The 23,511-nt window shown below is 29.5% G+C and overlaps 1 protein-coding gene across 1 annotated transcript; it reads right to left on the bottom strand.

The window, feature by feature from the left end:
* Nucleotides 1–13,569: 13,569 nt before the first annotated feature.
* Nucleotides 13,570–14,811, bottom strand: LOC129972649 (gastrula zinc finger protein XlCGF8.2DB-like). Its single transcript, XM_056086861.1, has one exon. It carries the CDS (start codon nucleotides 14,741–14,743, stop codon nucleotides 13,745–13,747), a length of 999 nt encoding a protein of 332 aa, XP_055942836.1. The 5' UTR covers nucleotides 14,744–14,811; the 3' UTR covers nucleotides 13,570–13,744.
* Nucleotides 14,812–23,511: the final 8,700 nt, after the last annotated feature.

The following is a 23,511-nucleotide window of genomic DNA, read 5'->3' as shown; positions in this document are numbered from 1 at the left end:
CCCAGGAACTGCATGGGCGTCAAATAATCTATAAAACCATTAAAGTTTTTCTCGTTGTTCTTAGATTTTTCCGAACATGAAATGGTGCTTGAATCAGTAGGTTGATTAGTCCCGAAAGACACTTCTTTCGATAAACTGGAGTCAGGGACGGGATCGGAAATTCTGTTGAATATTTTAGTACAGACACTTGATAATTCAGGTAATTCCTGGATATCCAAAGAGATTAACTCATTTCCATCAATGTCTATTTCATCCGCAATGTCTTGCAATATTCTGTTTGCTTCACCTGTTTCCAGCATCGACGGGCTATTTAAGCAGCGATGTCCTTGTTCACGCTCAAACGCCTCATTACAGTTTAGACACCTCTGCTCCTCCATTCTTTAACACTCTCGTCAATTTTTATGTTTCATTTTAAAGGATAAATAAGTGATACTTTCAATTCACTTCACAAAAAATCCTTTAACAGAAAAGTTTAAATATTCTTCTGTCTGAGATGTAACGTGAAATTTCATAAGCATATATTTTTTAGCATATATTTAGAGGGAATATTTATAACTAAACAATTTAAATTTTCGATTTTTGCAATAGATAATTTTAGATATCAATATCGATAAATTCTGGGAGTAAGATTGATAATGATTTTTTACGTACTAAAGAAATCATTAAGAAAAACTCTTATAAAATGAATAATTCGCTCCAGCCGTTGCTTGAAGAAAATATTTGCAGTGGAAGCTGGAATTGACATTTTAAAAGTATCGCATATTTAAATTATGCCTTAAAGATTCAAATATATATATTCATGAATGACGACCAAGACTGGTCTTAAAAATAATCTAGGGCATTTGGAAATAGCCATTTCTTTCAAATCATAATATATTTATTCCTAGATATTATTTCAGGAAAAAAGTTTTACAAAATGTTGTAAAATAGTTCATTTTCTCATGCTGAGAATGTTGTGAATGTTGAGGGAAAGACGTTTTCACATTGTTCGAATCCATGCAAAAAGAAATGTAAGGGCCTTTCTTCTTTATTTTCCAAAACTTCAAGTCAGTTTCTTCTACATTCAGAAATGAAATCTCTAGATCAGAATTTCGCATATTCAAGATTCTGAATATCTGACAATATGATTGCGCTTCAAGAACAGATGTTTTCCAGATTATGTGAACTCCTGCAAAAAAAAAAAAATATAAAATTATTCCTACTTCATTGTCACTCATCCTTTTAAATCTCGCAATATATATTTTGCTATTGAAGCTCTTCAAAACTGAAAATTAAGCAATTTCCGACTTTTATTTGATTCTGTTGTACTGCGTATGTTTCCAAAACCAAATGTATTATTCATAATATTGTAAATAATGTCAATTATTCTTTTTTTTTAAATCATATGTAATATAGTCGCATTTCCGGTTTATTTACATTTATTTACTTTATAATATTTACTTTATAATATAAGTATTATAATTTTTTAAAAAAAAAATTTTTCTTTAAATCAACTGCATTTTTTTTGCAAACATAACCATGAAATTGTTTTTTGCTGTATATATAATATTTTTTTTTTGAATTTAGTAATAATAATTCTTGTCATAGATTATATATGTCCCTGTTTTAAAAAATGGGCTTAAAACTACCGTTCAATTATTATAATAAATTTAGTCCTATTTTATTTTAATAATAAGATAAATTACATTAAAATATAATATGCTAGAGATATTATAACAATTTATTAGATATTGGAACAGTCTGTGAAACAGGAAATATTTAATAAATCCTATCGTAAATTACAACTCTTCTTTATATTATAATTAAAGTATGCTGCAAATAAAATATCTCAGGTTTTTTTTTTTGGTAACAACTATTACATTTCTTTTGATAAAATTATAATACAAAAGAAACAAATGCGCAAGTTTCTATTCATTATTGAAAGAAAAAAAAATTCTATTGTTTTAACCCGTAATTTCAGACAGGAGTCAAAATGACTCTGCGTTGTTCATTAGCTCTGATTATCACGTGGCATTTTGTCCTTGAATACAGTCATCTCCTCTGTACCTTCAAATTCTTCTTTCAGCAGTATGTTGGGTAAAGTATAAGTATGAACTCGTGCGCATAGCTGAATTAATCTTTTTTCAGAGTTGCTGTTGCTATTTGTGATGACATTGACTCTGGATCTGCCTGTAATTTGATTAATGTAAAAATAATAAAGAAATATTCTTAAAATAATATTTTAAAGTATTGTATTCATCGCTTTTCTTTGTTATATTTTAAAAGTTATTAACATTAATGCCATTCCGTAATATCTAAACAAAGTAATCAAAAAATGTTTAAGCGTTTCTTATGATTTCCTTCAAACATATATTATTATAACACTTAACTTTTTAATATAAATATTTAAATATTTTGATAACCACATGATTTCCAGAATGTGTTGTGTTTCCAAAATAAGTTCCAATGCTGTTTACAGAAGAAAAAAAAATGAACGAAAAATCAATGTTGTCACTTTGACTCCAGATTAGTAAATTGTTCGCCTGAAAAGATTAACATCTCCAATTACGGGTTAAATAAATCCACAAATATTTATTCCAAATACGGTACATTGCAGAATTTGACTGAATAATATCTCATAAGACAAAAACAGTCAATACTATGTAATGTTTATTAACAAATTAAAAAAAACGAAAATTTCTGCATTAAAAATACTTTTGGAAAGCGGATAAACTGAAGAATCCTTACCGTTAGTCAACTATTATTTACTGTGAGTTGCGAATATAAGAGTTCAAAAGTGATTAAAAAAGTCCAATTTCGAATGAATTTTTAATAATAAAATATCTGATATTTATTTTGAATTCAAAACAGCATGCATACAGGAGATTTAGAGAAATAATTCTGCTTCCTTGAATGTATAGAATATAGTACGCATAATGCATGTAAATACATAAAGGATTTCTTCAGCCCATTCCAGGTGGATTTGGCACCTGAATGAAAAGAACTTCAGACCTAAAAGGAAGGGTAGCAGACTGTGGTTGCATTGACTGCTCTTCAACAATTTCAATTTCGTGGTCTTTAAAAAATTGCATCGTCTTTAATTCAAATAATCATTAAACGTTTAAAACTCGAGCCCAATTTCTGTTGGAAAAACTAAATTTGTCTCCTTCTAATTTTTTATATATGGACATTGACACTATAAAATGTCTATGATATTAAAAGTCAAAAATGATACCTGACATGAAGAAATTATCTGATTCTTAATTAAGTTTTTATTTAACTGTATCTATTAATCATTGCAAATTTTTATAGATTTTTGTGCCTTTAATGCAGCAACCGTCAATGGTAATTCCTTGTTTTTAAAGAAATTTAAATTCATATAGAATTTCTAAAGCATATTTTAAGTTCTTAATGGGCTTAAAAAATTAATTTTTTAATTCTAGACAGTACGTGGCATTCGGCAGTGAAGATTTTAAATACAATCATAGGACACAGAATTTGCACATTTGAAAGAAATATTGAATTATCCAGTATATCCAGAGTGATCTCGAATTGATGAAAGAAACTTTATTGTTTGGCATGAGACACACTAACAATCCTTTACAGTATGGAGAGAAATGGGTGCAAGACATGGAATAAAGTCCAAATACAAGTTCAAGCTCTAGAAATGGATGAAAAGATTAATAGAGTGTTTATTTCTAGCTTTCTCTAGAATTGCTTAGGAATGAGAGATCTAAACTTGGATTAATACTGAATAAGGATACAAATTGGATTAATACAAAATAAGTTTCAATGCGGTTTCCAAAAGATAAAAAAAGAAAAAAATAACAATGGATTCTTTTTCACTGCAGGTCTTTTCACTTCAGTTACGGGTGAACCCTTAGCACTCTGATGACTCCTCTCAGGCACCATTCAAGGCGATTTTGGAGATTTATTTATTTATTTTTCAATTTCGATTGTTAAAAATGCCTACAGAGTGGTAAAAAGTCATAGATTAATTTTTGGGGAAAATTCACCTTAAAACAATTGCATATTAATATTTTTTGGAACGATAAACAAGTTCTTGTATTAAGTGCATAGTTATGCATCTTCGTAATTTTCAGAGTACAAAGGGTTAAATATATCCGGAAATAAATATTTTAAATAAGATACGGAAAATGATTTGATTAATAAATATCTTATAAGACAAAAATCGCCAATACAATATTATATTGATGAATAAAGTAAAAAAATGAAAATTTCTGATTTCAAAATATTGATGGAAAACTGATATACTGCTGAATCATGAACGTTAATCAGTTATTATTAACTGTAATAAGTTGCGCACATAGCAGTCCAGAAGAGGTTCGGAAAAAAATATGATTTTGGATACAGTTTTTATAGTAAAATATCAGATATTTAATTAGAAATAAAAATTACATGCTTACATGAGATTGAGAGAAATTGTTCTGTTCTTTGGAGGTCTTCAAAATAGTAGTGAAGACCGGGGCAGGTTGATACCAATTTTGATTAAGAATATTTTTATTTTTTTTTTTTTGATGATGATTAAATAGCATCTGATATCAATTGTAACACATTCTTACAAACTTTGGCTGGTATAAAAAGGAAGTAATAACAATTTGGTTTAAAAACTAGCAAGATATATCGAGTTGTATGAGCTGACTCCATCGTTGTCAACTTGCCCCGGGACCGGGGTACGTTGGCACCATACGAGGAGCAGATTGGTATTGTATATTTGCACTTTTCTTAATTATATTTTTTGTACTTATCTAATAAAAATGTTCCATTTTGGACCTTTTATTCAATAAAGCTTAAATAAAATTTAACTAAAACTTGGAGTTTAATTTTCGTATTTAGGAAAATTTAATCAAGATACAAGAAAATTATATCGATTTCAAAGTGCAAAAAAGCTTTTTTTTATCTCTTTGTTGACTAAATGTCCAAAGGCAGTGGCAGAAACATTTTTAATTCAGCTTTTAAGACAACTGCTATTTCAGTGTTTTTGGGGAAAATAAATACATTCGTCATTTTAGATCTTTTCTTGATCAAATTCTTTTCATTTTTGACGGCTCTTTTGATTTAAAACTTTAGAATCGAAAAATTTCAAATTTTTTATCTTAAAGTAACATTTTCATTAATACAAAATCATTACCCTCTGGATCTTTTTCAAATTTAAATATTCCGAGTCCTCAATCAAATCACAATCGATATCAAAATCGTTTTCATCATCATCATTCTTCTTCACTCTCTGAATGAAAGATTTGCTTCTTGAATTTCATTTTCTTTCTCTGCATTTCTTATTTTGCCACTTTCCTACTTTTTAGCTTGCCTTCTTCTTATTTTTATTGTGTGCGATTTTTGTCTAGGTTTTCTGGTGAATCGCACCATACACACTCGCTACTCAACTGGGTAGGCCGATTAAAACATCTAATAATACCTCACCACACAACAGCCATATCGTTCATGTCACCTCCGACTTACTGGAGGGAGAGTACTGTAGGTGAATAGCATATAAGCCAGTTAACAACTCTTCTACCCGAACAGCTGTTTTGGTAAAATGGGTTACTGGACTCCTAACCAAAAGGTCCCAGGTTCTATCCTGGAGCGTCCCGTACCGCTAAAGTTTTCACAGTTTTAAATTTTGATTATCGTAACAACTTGATTTTTGTATGAAGTGCATCTTTCATTGGGGTATCTGCAAAATAACAGCCTGCCTCTTTCATCCTCTTCATTCGTTTTCTTATTTCTCGTCTTGTGCCGGCTTTTCATAATGGCCATATTTCTTCAAACGGTGAAACAGTGCATGGGATCAAAACTTAGGATAATTAGGTGATAACACTTACAGCAGTTGAGTGTCATTTCTTTCATACTCTGCAGCAGACAGTTTCGTAGGGATCAGTAGACATCAGATTAGATCAAATGCAATCCAGAAACGAAGATACATTAGATGTGGCTTAATAAAGGTTCGCTACGTACCTTGAAAGAAATTCCGAACTGAGAAGTACGTCTGGGTTTAGTGAACTTATTCCAGAAGCTGAAATGGCGCCTGTTATATTGATGTCGGTGCTAACTAGTGGGAGTTAGTATTCGCTATGGAATATGTATAATCCATATTTCATATGTCCACAAGTCCGAAACTGTATTTGTTGTAACACTACTTTAAAAAAATTGAGCAACGTTGGTTTTATTAAATGAGATATCCCGATAGAGACTCGTTGCTTCCGACCTCTTATTGGATAAGGTAGAGTTACTTTTATAAATATAAGCTGTACCATTCCACGCCTACTTATTGATTTTCCATCCATGAACCAGTCATTTCACATTTTAATGAAAGAGCGAACTACTAAGTAAATTTTAGTACATTTTTCACATCGAGACCAAATTAAACATCTGACGCTCTTTTTACATATTATGCGATAATTGCTTCTCCTGACAGCAGAAAAATTTTTGTATTGGCAGGTAGCTGATAAGCACTCCTGTCTTTTGAAGCTTTTTGGGAGTAGCGTTATAAGGAAAGCAAAGTTATCCCATACTTTTAGCAGCCTTTGAATACTACCATTCTTTATGAAGAATCTGTTTTACTGTTTCAAAAATGACGCCCGATTATTCGAAGCTCGAATTGTCGGAGTCCTGTTTCTAACCATGCTTTTGAAAAAGAAATACTAGTGGTCGACATCATTCAAAACACAAGGCCAACCTGCTCCTCTGGTGCCCCTCCCGGTTTGATGCCAACATGCCCCGTCAGCCTATTTTTATTTTTATTCCATTTTTCTCCAGAAATATTAAATTAATTAAAAGACATATTCTCATGAGTACTTTCATGAACGTCAAAATACTAAATGTAACACGCAATAAACTTCATTGCTATTATTGTTTACTCCAGAAGAAAAATCAAGTGAGTATTAAATAATTACTTTTCATGCAAAAAATAACAATTTAACCTTTAGCTTCTGGTGGTCTATATGAATCTAACTAAAAACTTCTGAGCGTATGAAGTCATACTTCCTGTTCATTCTATTTCCACTTCTACTGTCATTTAGTGGTTTTTAACTGCCCTATTAGACGAGTGTCAAATCGTCCCTGGTGCAAATAGCCCTGGTCTCCTCTACAGAAAAATAAATCTAAGTACTTCAAGCAATTCTTTTACCCATTAGAGATGGATTGCGCACATACCTGTTAAAAATTTCAGAGTTGGAAAAAGGCAATTCGCTGTGGATGCATTGACTTCATAATTAAAAATATGAAACAACCAAAGCAAAATAGACGAAAATCTGAATATTTGAGATTAAGAATGCAGTTCAAGAATGAATATCCTTAGCCTGTATTAAAAAAATGCAGAAGAAAATCATCTGCCCAAATAAAGCAGTAACCGCAGAGGGATGGAAGAGAAATTAATTTTCTATACGGTCTTTTTCCTTGGGAAGATTGTTAATTTTTGAGGTAAATGTATGCAGAGTTGTTGAATTATAATATCGATGTAAACATTTCTGTCAGTAACTAATGTATGGATATTCATACATTGCTTATGGTATACAATGTTTAAAATGATAGATAATTCAAAATATAAACTTATACTTTTATGCGGTTCACCTGCTCGCATAAAAATTTTCTTTAATATGTTGTAAAAATTATTTGGTATAATTTTTACAACATATAATTATTTCAGAATTTTTGGAATATTTTTATGCGGTATTTTTTAAGCGGTGAACATCAATCACACAAAATTGAATTTCTTCGATAACTCCAATTTGTAGCAGATAAAAGTATATCTTCTAAAAATTGAAAGCAACAGAATTATGAAGAAATTGTTTCTATCCGATACATTTCAGTCAATTTATGTTCGAAGCCTTTTTCCTAGGTATGAATATAAAAATGCTCCTTCAATCAACACATATCTCCTATTTTTGATATACATTACATATATAGCAAGGTTATAATATTTTTTTCGAAAATACAATATAATAATTTTTTACAAATTTATTAACTCTTATTGCAAACTGAAATAACAGCCTTAAACTCATGCGCTATAAATTAATGTGGTTAAAGCATTCACAACTACAAAAATTCTCACATATTTTTTCATCAATTGGATTATTGGATTCTTTTATTAGTTTCAAATTGACATTATTTTACAAAATTTAAAGGATTGGCTTATTTTTTCTAGGATTCAGAACAAACTCCAGGATTATTTTAGTTCAATTTTTGGCTTTTTCATTTGAACCTAAGTTCTATTCATATAAAATTTCCAGGGTGTTTTCAGATTCTAGGTTCAGGCTTGGATGGGTAGGTAGAGAACAAGTGTGGTAGAAATATTCACAACCCAGGTTACAATCCATTTTTTAAATCATAAATAAAGGGTGAATCAATTCAATTGACTACTAGCTCTTAACAGTTAAATGCGTATGGAAATTAAAACATAATGAAATTATAAATTTTGAAGTACGGTTATCTGCACAAGAGCAGTGCAAATTCATGTTGCAGAAAGCTTTCCTCCCCTCTGCTCTTCCGGTCAAGCTAATATGAAATATTTAGCTTTATTACTGAATTGTTCGTTTTCTTTGAAAGACAAAAGCTAGAATTTTTAATGGTTTGCTCCGTATTCGTTAATAGAATATTTAATTACATAGAATAGCAGTCTTAAAATAATTTTTAAAAGTAATTTTCTTTGCAAATGCAATAAAAAAATTTGGGTATCTTAATGTAAGTGTTATTCTTTCCTTGATAATTGACCATCTGTTAGCGAAATAGCAGGTTTTATCTTTTTTCAGTTAGCTGTCTCCTGTGGTGCCCCTCCCCCTTCTCATTGTGACAGACCACTTGGGCTTTTGGCAACTGAGAGCATGGCAACTCATGGCAAATAAGAAACCAGAGCAATTCTATCACAAAAAAATTACTACACCAAAATATTCTTTGAGATTAAATCTTTAACCAAACCTTTGAGATTATATTGTCTCTATTTCGGCATCTTTGGGAAGTACCGTTGAGAGAATATAATATGGAACAAGGATTCTATTAACTAACCATTTACTGAAAGGTCAATAATTTTCACTAGCGATTCCGAAAAGGAAAATATAATCTTTTTATTTAATGGCATACTTTAAGAATACTATACACACAAGAAAGATTCCTAGATTTGACGTTTTATGAAATAAAATACTGATCTTACAACCTTTTTGTTTCTTAAAAGCTATAATATTCTGGAAGCAACAATAAAAATTATAAACACGGTTTTATAAAAATTCATATAAAATGTACTATTATCTTAATATTAATTCTTAACTGTTACTCTTAGTTATTTTTAATAATTTATCATTATTAACTAAACGCATCTTTATTTTTTGTTTCGCAGGAATCAAAAGTTTCACCTGAATTCTACGCAACCACACTGATGATATCTAAACCACAATATATCTTGAACTGGATTTGACTGTGGAATTTGTGACTCATTTCATAAATGTGATTGATTGAATACCACGCCATAATTTTTTCTCCTTACAGACGCTCGTCCAGGGATGTGTTATGAGTATACTGAAAAGTGTCGGTGCATGCATTTGCTTAGTAGCCATCAGCTAAGCGGTCTCCTCTTCTATATATGAAATCTCTTAAAAACACTATTTGTCATTCCAATGCTTGAAGGGGCAGAAAATTTTTCTTATCTTTGAGAGAGAAAGTCGAAGTACATGAACTTAGAATTAAAGGGTGTAACTTGGATTAAATCTGCAAATTGTAAATAGCAACTAATTAAATATAAATTTTGAACTCCACTCAATTTACGGAATTTCATAAAATTGAAACAAAGTTTAGCTTATTATTTTGCTTATATGAAAAGATATTTAATGTAGATCAGGTAACGAAAAACTCATATTAGTTAAGTTTGAGATTTGTGTTAATTTATACGAACAAAAATTGCAATTCTTCAAAGCTATAAAATTTGTATTCATCAAGAAAGAGTTTTTTCGTATTTTGAGAACACTTGTCATTTGTTTTTCAATACACTTGGATATTTTATGTAACATGTTTTGTTGTGAGAAGTAGATATAGCATCCTGAAAACATCATAGTTTTGTTACTTTTGCTGTTATTTTAATTTCACATCCACCATTTAAATAATGTTAATGTGAAGAATAATTGATTTTTGCATTGATTTTTTCGATGATGATAGAATATTATAAGTAAACGTTCAGTAAGAATATGTAATTTTGTTATTATACCTGCACTAACATTATATATATTTGAATATAGTGTATGTGAGAATTAAAACGTGAAGAACGTCTGCTTTACTCTTTGAAGAACCCGTCTAATAAAATTATATATGTATATATCTATACTTATAATAAAGCTCAATGTGTGTGTGTGTGTGTTGGCGCTCTACAGGCCAGACCGTTCGACCAACAGCTACGAAATTTCGCACGTGTATACCTTGGAGGCCGGGAATGTGCACCTCGGGGTTATTTTTTCGAATTTTTAATTAAAATTTTATTTATTTAAAAAATAAGCGACATTTTAGCGTGTTTCTGCTATAACTTCCGAAAATATTACCGCACAAAAAAGATTTTTACATCAAGTTAAAGATCAAAAATTTATCTTTTAAATGATATCAATGTTTTAACCTTCAATTTAAATTTCTATTTTTAATTAATTTTTAAATAAATAATTTAACTATATTTTTCTACAATTTTTTTCATACAAAATAAAAATAAAATTTAAGCTGCACGAGCACGTTTCGCATTCATGGGGAAAAAATTAGCTTTTTTCAAAGTGTTGCCATCACATCGATTAAAGCTCTATTTAAAAATAAATTAAATCTTTTTGGAAATGAAATCTGCAAAAATATGATTTTCGTCACGTGTCTGTAGGAAATGAAACAAATATGAAATATTATTTTTTTTTTAAATAAATTCAAGAAAAATTATTTTATGATCTTTTACACTATCTGTATTATTAATCCAATAAATCAGTTTTATTTTAAGGTAAGTTTTGTTTAATATGAACAGGATATCCATTCAAATCAGGGCCACACTGCTAATTTGTAAACCTTTAGTAATAGACACAGATCTGCTAAAATGGTCTAAATGGAAAATGATTATATTTTATGTAACTTGATCCAATAAATACGCTAATGTATAACGAATTTTTGATTTTACATAAAGCTTCTGCTGTGGAAATCACATTTAACAAAATGTTCTTGAAACACTAATATTTTAAATAAAGAATTAATTTCCAATCAACAAAATCAATCACTTAAACTGACTGATTTATAAAAATTTGAATATCACTATTCAAAAAAAAAAAAAAAAAGGATAATTTTAGATTTTCCATCCATCGTTTTAAAGAAAATACGCCAATCAGCGCGCAGGTTTCTCTAGATTAATTGGCCTAAGATTATGAAAATGTTGAGTTTTTCTAAATTTTTAACATTCAAAACTTCATAAATCAGTCTTAGTTAATCGTGGAAAATAGAAACATTCATTCATTTATTTAAAATTTGGCGTGTCCAGAATATTTCTCAGAATATGATACCTTACTGCATAAAATTTAGACTTCATAATTTTTTAAATATATTTATAGGCCGGAACAAAATATTATTATTTTCATTTCAATCCTTTTGAAAGCAAAACTAAAAACTGTAATTTATGCTGAATCTGAGAAATTTTTGTTGAATTATTCTTTGAGATATTACGCAAATTATGAAAAATATTTTGTAGTTAACATAAGACTTAAATACCGAACGATTCTGTTTGCAGTACTCATATTCAATAATAATAATAATAAATAAATAGCAACAAAAATGATAAATAAAATAAAACGCTTGGTTTCATTAAAAAATATCTTTACAAAAATTGCAATTTCAGCATTTCCACTTTAAATTAAAGTTGAAGTTTTACCGGAAATGACAACAAATTAGCAAAATATATATAGTAAATTGAACGAAACGATCTAAACAACAGTATAAATTTGGTATGACTATCAAAATTTGAAGATTAAAAATGTTTTGTTTGAGAAGCTATTAAGAGACAAGTTACTTAAAATATTTAATTGAAAATTGTAGCGAGCGGTAGGACTGGTGAAACGGCTGGTAGCCAAAGGAGGCTAGTATATATATATATATATATATATTGTAGTTTCTGATAAAATTTATAATAAAAACACATTCCATTAGATTATTCTATATAAATTATTAAAGGAAAATAAGAAAGAAATGACTTCTCATTAAATTTCCCGTCTTACTCCTTAGTCATAGGTAATCGCACTACTTCATAGCTTCAAAATTTTCATGAAATATCAAAAAATGTGTTTCTTTTCATTAAAAATTTAATTATTCACTCGTAATAAAGCGGCGTATACGTTATAGACAAAAAATTCACTACATCACATACAGCACAAATTTGAACCACAATGGTACCCAAAACTCATGGATGCGTTTTAATCTGAATAAAGTATTTTTTCACTTAATTATATTTTTACTGTTGGTGCATGGTATTCACAATTCAAGAGAAACTTTGAGTCAAATATTAAACAGTATTCTGCTTCAAATTTTCTTCTAAAAGATACGAGATAAACTATATTAAGATAGCGATTAAAAGCAACAGAAAAAATGGGCCTTAAATGTGGAGGAGATTAGCTAATTCCAACGCCGATACTTGAAATTTTCATTCCTTTCTTTCTTTCTATGATTAACGATTTTGAATTAACTCACCTTGTAGAAAGAATATAGGTGTTACATATTATATTCAGTCAAATAATAACATTGGGGGGGGATGCGACTGATGACGTTTTGCTGTCAAGACTCTTTTACTACAACTTCCAAATTTTTCATATTTATAACATGGAAGATGAAATCTGCAACTTGGAGCAACTTTTTCCAAATTTTAATTAATTAAAATATAAGCTAATTTTTTTATAATTAAAAAATAGTTGAATTTCTTATAATTAAAAATAAGATGATATTTTTTCCGTAACGACTTCAAAAATATTACTGCACAAAAAATTAATTTTATACCATCTCAAAATTTAAAATATTTTCTTTTTAATAATACCAATCTAATAGTGAAGCAATTTTTTTCTTTAATTTGGAAATATTTAAAGAGCTTTTTTTCAATAATTTCCAAACTTATTTTATAAATTACCGTAATATTCGATCAGTTTTTCTTTCATTTCCTTTCTTTCTACCACTGTTGAAAGCTAGAGAAGAATTCTATTTAATATATATGTAGTTTGCAAGATTACGGAAAAAAGATAGATGAACAAGACAATTACGTTTTTGAATATATATGTATAAAATAATCACGTGATATGTATAAAATAATCAGGACAGTAGATGACAGTCTAATATAAAAATTCATATTATTGTTGAAATTAAATGCAAAATGCATCTTCTTTTAATTACATATAGAATTTAAAATAACAATTCTAAGGAAACACTCCTAAGATTTGTGTCAAATATTCAATAAAACATTTCAATGATTTTGAATTCATATTCGTTATACAAATAAAATATAAAATATTCGTTTCTTTAAAATGCCAATAAAAAATTACTCTTACATGTTATTCAAATGAAATTGATGGAGCAAAGAGGTCCGATAAGTAAAGCCTATATCTCTAGAAAAAATTCCGCAATGGTTCATTTCGTTTCTTTTTTTTTTTCCGCATGATCTTCGGTTTGTTAACGATATTTTTTAGATTCTTCTTTTACGTATATTGATAAATCTCTTCCTGATTTGTAGACTTCTTTAATACAAACATTTCTTTTCAAAAATGTTCCATTTTTAATGTTTGTCGTCTGTGGGTTTGCAAGAATGCACCTTTAAATAACGCATTTGAGTATATGATTTTCCGCAGATTTCACATGAAAATTTGTTTCCAGTGTGGTTATTCATGTGTCGCTTAAAGTCACATTTCCATCTATATCCTTTCCCGCAAACTTCGCAAGTGAATGGCTTCTCACACACATGGCTCCTAACATGCATCTTTAAAGAAGATCTCAGTAGGAATGATTTTTCACAACTGCCACATTTGTATGGTTCCTCTGCTCCACAGATTTCCTGATGCTTTGTCTTGACGTGTCTCTGTAGATTACTTTTTTGATGAAACGATTTTTCACAAAAGTCACAACTGTATTTTTTTTCTTCTCCGTGGATTTGCCTATGCCTTTGTAAACGATAGTGTGTTATGAATCGCATCCCGCAAACATCACAAGGAAATGGTTTTTCACCCGTATGCGTCTTGACGTGTGTCTGCAGATTATCCTTTTGATGAAACGATTTTTCACAAAAGTCACATGTGTGGTTTTTTACTCCTTCGTGAATTTGCATATGCCTTTTTAAGTTATATTTCTTTGTGAATACTTTATGGCAAATTTTGCATGTCCGCAGTTTTACCTCAGTAGGCACTGGATCAGTAGGATTTACTTCAGTAGGTTTGAATTGGAATTCTTCCTTACAAAAACTTCCTTCGCTTTCATTTAAGGGCAATCGGGAAGGACCAGGAATTGCATGGATGTCGCTTACGGAGCGCTTGTCACAAGTCTCAGATTTTTCCGAAAATGAGAGAGGGTTTGAATTTTTGTGCTGATCAGTTCCGAAAATTACTTCTTTCGATAAACTGGCATCAGTGTCAGAATCGGAATTTCTGTTGAATATTTCAGTGCAGACTTTTGATAATTTAGGTAATTGCTCGCTCTCCGAAGAAATTACCTCATTTTCATCAAGATTAAGTTCATTCTCATTATCCTCCAATATTGTGTTTGCATTCTCAGTTCCGAACATCCACGGGCTATTTAAGCAGCGATGTCCTTGTTCACGCTCAAAAGCCTCATTACAGTTTATACATCTGAGCTCCGCCATTCTTTAATCAAGACTATCTTCAATTTTGATGTTTTAATTGCTCTTTATTGGTCTTTGCGATTCTTATTATTTTCTTTTCACTTCACTTCACAAAAAAATCGGAATATTCTTGTGACAGAAGTGTAACACGAAGTTTGATAAGCCTTTAAATTGTATTTTTTAGCATGTACTTAAAAAATATAATTTAAGAATTTAAATTTCCTATTTTTTGCAATAGATAATTTGAGACATATGAACATCGATAAATTCCCTCAGTAAGACTAATAAAGATTCTTAATGTACTAAAAATACTATTAAGAAATAATTTTACAATATGAATAAATCACTCCAGCCACAATCTGAATAAAGTATTTGCAATCAAAGCAGAGATTTTAATTTTAAAATTTCATATATTTCAATTACATATTAAAAATTCAAATGAACATTTTCTTCGATGACCACGAAGACTGGGCTTAAAAATACTCAAGTGCATTTGGAAATTACCATTTTCAAATTTCTTTCAAAATAATTTTCTCTCCTATTGAAATCGCATTTTTTTTAGGGTTTAAATCATAGAAATTATTTCAGGAGGAAAATACTGCAAATTATTGTAAAACGCTTCATTTTCTCTCACAGAGAAAGTTGTGAATGTTGAGGAAAACGCTTTGTCAAATTATTTGAATCCGTGCAAACAAAAATATATAATCCTTCCTGAATTATTTTATAGGGATTCAAATTATTTATTTTATACATTCAGAAATGATATGACTAAAGCAAGATAGAGTGACATTCTGAATATTCGAGATTAAGAATGCGGTTCAAAAAGGGATGACCAGATACTGTTTAAGAATAGAATTTTAATCGATTATTTGAACCTGTGCAAAATGAAATACAAACATCCTGCATTCTTAATTTTCTGGCCTTTCATCAAGCCAATTTCTTCAATGCATAGAAATAAAATGACAAACGCAAGATAAAAAAATTTGAAATCACATATGAAAATATTAGAAATTCGAAACCACTCATCCTTTTAAATCACACAATATATATTTGGCTATTCAAGCTCTTCAAAACGGAAAATGAGGCAGTTTTCAACTTGAATTTGATTTCATTATATTGCATATGTTTCCAAAACAAAATATAAGATATATTATATTTTAAATGAATATTAGATATTCTTTTTTAAAATCTTTTTTAATGAAGTCGTATTTCTATACATTAACATTTATTTAATTTATAATTAAAGTATTATAATTTTAATAAAATGTGCTTTATATTAACTTACTTTCTTTCAAACACAACCGTGAAACTAGTTTGACGGTATACATGAGAAGAAGAGTTTTGTTTTAATAATTAGTGATAATAATACTAATCATAGTTTATATAGATTGCTGTTTAAAAAACTCACCCGTAAAAAGGCCGTTAAATTATTTTAGTAAATTTGATTGTATTCTCTTTAAAATATAAGGTTAATGACATCAAAAAATAAGATGATTTAGATATTACAACAATTTATTAGATATTGGAACATTCTTTGCAACAGGAAATATTTAATAAATCCTTTCGTAAATTAGTCCTCTTCTTTATATATATAAAAAAAATTAACAGCAAATGAAATATGTCACGTTTATTATAACAACCATAAAAGCATTTTAAGTGACAAAATCATAATATGAACAGAAGAAATGTTGAAATTTCTATTCATAGTTAAATGAAAAGTAAAATGTTCTAGTATTTTATATATACCCGGGTGTAATTGTTCGAAATAAGATACATTAAAGAATTTGATTTTGAGTAAGGACCCCTGAGGATTCTCAGTAAGGACTTCTGAGAGTAAGGACCCCTGAGCACCTCACTGATTGGACACAGGATAAAGAACAACCAAGCCTGAACCAGGACTCGAAATTGAGACGCTCAGAAGATGGGGAAGAAGCTCTACCCCTGGTCCAGGATGCCGGCTGTTGTTTTTATAATAGTCAACAATTTCTCTTTGCTTTATCTTATTACTTGGAAACTGCATTTAAACAAATATCTTACAGTGAATTTAGATCTTATAATATCTATATTATTTAGACAAACATGAATAAAACTAAATAAAACTATTGAATCTTGTTTTATCCACTTACGACTAAAACTTATTGAACAATTATCGAATAGAGATCGTAATTTTGAATGTTGTTCAAGGAGATATCCAAAAAATCTGTGACAATTCCTTTGCCTCCAAACTTTTGCACCATATAAGCAGTACAAGTTACATCTTTCATGCAAATATACATCTATATACATCTTTCATGCAAAAAAAAAAAAATCTTTGTTAAAGCATGTTTAGAAGTCGTGAACCAGCCATACTGACTCATATGCTGACTATAAATATTTAAATAATGATCAAATTGATTATTGGGAACAATTAAAATATAATGATTTCGTTCCTAGTCGATGGCATTTCCTTGTAAATGCTTTAGCTCCTTTTCTGAGTTCGAATAGTATCTGACTTCAGTGCCCAATCTCCAATAAAAATATTGTACAAGAATATTTAAGGATAGATAATGAATTTCTTTAATAAAACACAAAAATAAAACGATTAAAACAATATTAAGACAATTATAGAGTTTAGAAATAGAAGTTGATTTTGGAGACTGTCGTAACTTCTAGAGGATGAACCATAAGGGAAAACAGGGTGAACCAAAACTGGAGCTGAAAATAAGAACTGCAATTCAACTTCAATGGCAACTGGAATTCAAACTGAAACACGAGGGCATATATAACTAGTTTAGATGCATCATTTCATTTTATTTTAAGCTTCGGCAGCAACACTAATAAGCCTAATTAAAACACACAAGAGCGCGCGCACATACACACACACACATTTTTGGATGCATTCTTACAAACAAAAAAACTAATTGTTTACAAAATTTGCCAGAGAGGTTTCAAGTACAAAAGTAATTTGAAACAGCATAAGTTAAAGCATACAGGAATTAAATTTCACAAATGTAAATTTTATGAAAAATCTTCCCTTCTCAAGAAGCACCTAACTCTACACACCATTGTTCACACAGCTAACAAACCGTTCACTTGTAATGCTTGCCTTAAATGATTAAAAAAAAGTAAATCCTTTAAGGCAAAGGATTCATTCAAAGGAAGTGAAGTGATCTGATACATAGACATCAGCTCACTAGAGAAAAATCTTTCAGATGGAGTTTTTATGGAAAATATCCAGACAGAAGCAACATTGCCTCAAATCAAACCATAGGGATAAATTCTTTCTTTGCGAATTCTGCGGATTGTCATTCTCATTTTTTAAATAACAACCTTTCACGTTCTTATCACAGAACAAAGCGGTATAAACAGGGATTATTGCTACTGGTTGTTCTGCTCGTTAACTATCCACATTTTTGCATAAGGAAACAACGGCCAACAGTAGTTCAAAGAATTTTCAAACTGTTGGTAAAAGAATTAAATCTTTCCCATTATTTCTTTTAATATTTTTTAATTCCCGGGGTATTGTAACATCGTGTTACTATAGATAATGAGGCTCTCTCTCATTTCTTTGAGTTCGACACATTCTGTTATGCAGTGCTGAAATGAGGATATTTCCCCTCTATTGTCTTTCTACGTCTCTTTATATTGTTTTTCTTCTTTCCGAATCTGCAGAAGCATTCAGGAAATCTTCCCCGTCTACAGATAATTTGCACTATCGTAGGGTGAAATATTCTTTTTATAATTTTTGGTGCCGTTATGAATTCATATGTCATGCGTCCTTTGCACAACGTAATCCGTCTATCCCACCACTAAATAGTCATCTCTCTTCTAATTTCATTCTTTAACATTTGGAATGATTCTGGGACTACAATATTTATTTCTTTGTGTGCAGCCTTTTTGCATATTCATCTGTTCTTTCGTTTGCGTATATTCCGATGTGAGCCTTAATCCAGTTTAATCTAATCCAAATCATTCTCATTCAAAGGGAACTTAATAATGCATCAAAGAACTCACAAATCTAAATGAAACAAGTAGGAGTGATCCCCGCAAAACTTTCGCTTTCTAATGAAGATATTATGCTCCTTTCCCATCCGCTCCACATAAAATTATGGATCACAGGTAAGACCACGAATGCCATTCATGGTGTAGGAGAACAATAGTTGCGAAGTATTGATCTCTTAACAAGAATAAATCATTAAATCATTTTTTCGGAATCGATCGTGTGATCCTTATGGATTCATTCCTGGCATTTAGCAATTGATATTCGAAAAGCGAATTGCATTTTAGATACAATATTTGAAACAGAATTTTGATGGAGAGCTACAATTGTAATCACAAAATCACACACCAAATTTCATATATTTAAATCCTTTTGTTTTTGAACTATCGCGTTTTCATGCTTGTGAAAGTGTAGATGATCAATCTTTTGACAGATTTGGTTCAAATTTTGATACAAACTTACATTCTGTGTATGCCAAATTTTTCATCTATCTCATTTTGTCGTTATCGTGTTAATTTATACAGAAATAGAAGGCAGAAATCTACAAACTTAGTGAAAAAAAACTACATTTAATTTTCATCCGGTTAACTCATAGCATTTTTAAAATATCTTCGTCACAGTCATATGGACATATAGACATAATGCAAAAAATAGTGCTTTTAGAATTCAGGAAAGTTTGAAAATTTAAATTTGTCAAAATTTCAATTTAATTTTTTTTTTTTTTTTTTAGGATTCCTATACTTTCTGTACATTTCGTATACGAGAAAGTGAAAAATCCGATACCAAAATCTTGATTTAGATAGTTGCATATTTCATTGTCTAATATTTGAGTCAATGCTACCTGTCCTGAAAGCAACAGTCTCTGAATTTGACAAATATATCCTTCTAGAAGAGCCTGGTTATGTTTTTTATTACTTTCAGATCTGATTATATTCATGAATTAATAAACACAATCGAACATTTGATATCAACTATTGTATATAATTAAAATTTATACAATTACATATACATTATTATTTTTGTGTTTTGTATGGCAAATAGTGCAACTATTGTTATATTTTAGTAAATAAGCCTATTACTATGCATGCGCAAAAATATATATTGTCAATTTCAATGTGAACTGTACTATGATGGCACCATATACATATAAATAATTGTATATACAGGGAATACATAGAAGGAAATGATGTAGGAAATTTAATTCTTTTTTATACTTATAGATGGCAGCACTGCTTCAAATTAAAGTTCTGAATTGAAAAATAAATTTGAATTCATTTAATTTACTTTTAGCTTTTTTTATTCTTGATGGTTATAAAAATATAACTAATACTAAAAAAATATACAAAAGAAAGATTTTTCTGTAAAATAAAATAATCATAATAGAAATTCTAGGTGAGACTTCTTTTTCGTAATGACCCATCTGCCAGAGTGACTTAAAAAGATGCAAGCATCAATTTATCCGCAAATAATTATGTAAGCAAATAGTTTATTATATATCATCTAAAAATTAAATAATTATCATGAAAAAAAGGACAGTAAATTAAAGTATTTAATGCAAAATATCGAATCTTAACTATCGTTTAACTTTTAATTATTTTTCAACTTATATACAAAGAACTTTATTTCTTTACAGTTTTCAATTAATCATTATATTTTTGAAGAATTAATTAATTTTTATTTTATGTATATTCTCGAATGAAATTCGAATGGAAAAGTAAATTTTCCATATAATTTTATGCCGACGATAGAGTATGATTTTATTTTGGTGGATATGGAGCGAAGCATTTAACATTATTTCTCTTATAGGAATATAGATGGCAGCACGGTTCCGATAATAGAAACTCGTTTATTTGCGATGGTTTCGCTTAAAATCTTCAATATTAATTCTCTCTATTTCGCACAACACAGATTTTATGTTAAAATTTTGAATATTTTAGAAAAATTCTATAAATATAATTAATGTTAAAAGAATATGGTCGTTTATAATTAATGTTTGACAATGATCGATAATTAACGTTTGACAATGTTTGAAAAGCATCTTCATCAGCAACTAATCATAAATTCCACTAAAAAATATTCATAAATGGAAAAACAATGAATTTAAATAATTTTTACAAAAATATATGTGATTCGTTTCGATTATTCTTATTCATCAGTTCAGAAATTTTTTTAGATTCGTCAGGAAATTTTATTTTGCTCTCCGAAATAAGAATTCGAGGAAATAAATAATGGTTTCTAGAAATAAACTTGCAAAATGAACATTTAAAAACTTAAAGATTAATTCAATAATTTAACATATCTTTATCAAAAAATTTTCTCACAAGATCAGGGGCAAATGCAATTAGTTGAATAAATTTTTTAGCAAAATAATTTAATGAAAAAAATTTAAGCCTCTCCTAGTGTATTATAAAATTGAATAATTATTTTCACTTATTTTGAAATTTTTAATTTATAAATAATTATTTTGGCATTTTACATTCATTTTTTATCATATGAGAACATGATGTTGTTTGGTTAGGTGATTTTGAAGTTCAAAATCGCGTAGGCAATGAATAAAGCATAAATGGCAATTTTCATCATCATCTTTTAATCTCATTTTTTTTCCTGCTTTTACCAGTATTGTATTATTATTACGTATGCTTCTATCACAGCAGATGCGTTTTTAATAGGTTGACGTAAAACTAGGACATCATAGCTGTTATTTCCAAACCTCCAAAACTTTGTTTGCCAACTATAAAAATTGAAAATGAAAGTTTAAAAAAACTATCATTAAATATATATAGAGAGAGAGAGGCCGACCGATAGAGAAGTCTCGTGATTGTTTCAAACCGGTTTAAACTGGTTAAAGACTTAAATGAATTAAGACAAATAATGACTTAAAAACTAATAATGTACTCACATGATAACTTGAAATTTGCGATAGTAGATTTCATTTGAATTTTTTTTTTATATCTATTTTTTCATATTCTCATCCAAGTTGCTTTAAGTGTATAAAATCAAAAAGTTATTAAATTAATCGATTGTTTGATAATAAAGTATTGAAAGTGTTAAAATCGAGTATTAGCATTGGGAGCATTTAATTGTGTCCATATAAGGAAGCATATAAGGAACATTAGCATATAAGGAAATGATTGAAAAGCCAATAACAAAGAACATTTTTATAAATTTCAAAATATCATATTAAATAAAAAATACATATAAAAAGAAAATCTCAAATATCATGACAATGTCAAATGTGTACTATAATACATCAGTAAAAATGCATTGATAGTTTTGAAATAATCATTAATTACATAATTTAGATTTTGAATGCCTTTGAAAAATGTTTTTCGTTGCAGATATCAATAGAATTTGTCAAAATTTCAATATCTTTTTATTTGTAACGTGCTATATATCAGGCCCAGTTATAAATCTCTGCGGTAATATACTAAAAGTATGTAATAATTTTAAAATTAAAGAAAATGTTAGATTGTTTAAGATCGGATTTGGACCATTGTTCATAAGATTATGGCCACTGCATTATTAAACCAAATATGTTAATAAAAGCTAAAATTCATTTAAAAATGCTCGTTGGCCAACAGGCCAGTTTCCTATTTAGAATAACTCTGTTTCAAATAATGCAAACTGCAAATTCCAGTTAGAATTAAGAAACAAATAATTACACAAGGTAAATAACTGTCATTGTGTACGGGTGGGCGTATATGTGTCTTGGCGGGTGTATGAGTACAGACCTATTTTTTCCTCTCTTTTCTATCTTATAAAAGGTGATCAAAATTGAAATACCTCTGTTCTGAGCTCTGTATACAGCAAACTACTCAGTGTAAAGGCTTTAAAATTACTGAACATACTGTTCAAGATATGGGGAGGTGGATTGTGCGAAAAAAATTAACTCCAGATACACCGATAGATGGCGTTGTACAAAGGAAAACATGCTAAAAGGATACAAATATTGACAAAATTAAAAACAATGGTGTATAGATTTTTGTTTTTAATTATTATTATTTCTGAAGCGGAGGAAAAAAAGATTTAAAAAAAGTGAAGAAACTGAAACCATCTGTGTAACCCCAAATTCGCACTGTAAGCACAAAAATTTGCATAAGTCCGCCATTTGTTGCTACTGTTCTTAGCATAAAAGGGATAAAGCTGGGAAAATGTCTTTCTTATCAGCGATGGCTTCGCTCTTTGCTTGTGAAGTTGGTTTACGAAAACAAAGGAACTGCTGTTGCTGCACTTCGAGAATTTAGTCGACTTCAGAATTTGTCCAAAAGACCATGTGGTACCAAAACATGCTCGAAAATTTTGTTGCACCCCAAATGCAACAGCGTCCATGTTTTGATTTATTTACCTTTATGCGAAGCGCCTCCTCACATTGGACTCTGGTACAGCAATTTCTTCGGCAACATTTTACTAATGATAGAGTAATTAGTTGCGCGTTTCTGGTAACCTAACCATCTCGTTCTACATATATTAATCCCTGTGATTATTAAATTTGGGGATGCTTAAAAAAATCTTGCTTATCGAAGACGTCTGGTAACCTTGGCAGATTTGAAGGACAGTATAATTCTGCACGTGTGAACCACCTCAATGACAATCCACGATTGAACAAGCTATCTACAGAATGCAGAATTTATATCTGGAAGAAGGGAACCCCATTGAGCAGTTTCCCTTGCATCGATAAGGTGTGTGTAATTGGATATTTGATAAGTTCGAATAAAATGTGTTACAAATGTGT

The sequence above is a fragment of the Argiope bruennichi genome, chromosome 6 (assembly GCF_947563725.1).
Source record: "Argiope bruennichi chromosome 6, qqArgBrue1.1, whole genome shotgun sequence".
NCBI classification, from domain to species: Eukaryota; Metazoa; Arthropoda; class Arachnida; order Araneae; family Araneidae; genus Argiope; species Argiope bruennichi.
Note: the sequence above shows the minus strand (reverse complement) of the source record. Positions and strands in the feature narration are given on the sequence as shown.

What these genes read in the sequence shown, in the direction of transcription:
- LOC129972649 (XM_056086861.1), bottom strand. Translation starts at nt 14,743, where the DNA reads ATGTTCGGAACTGAGAATGCAAACACAATATTGGAGGATAATGAGAAT.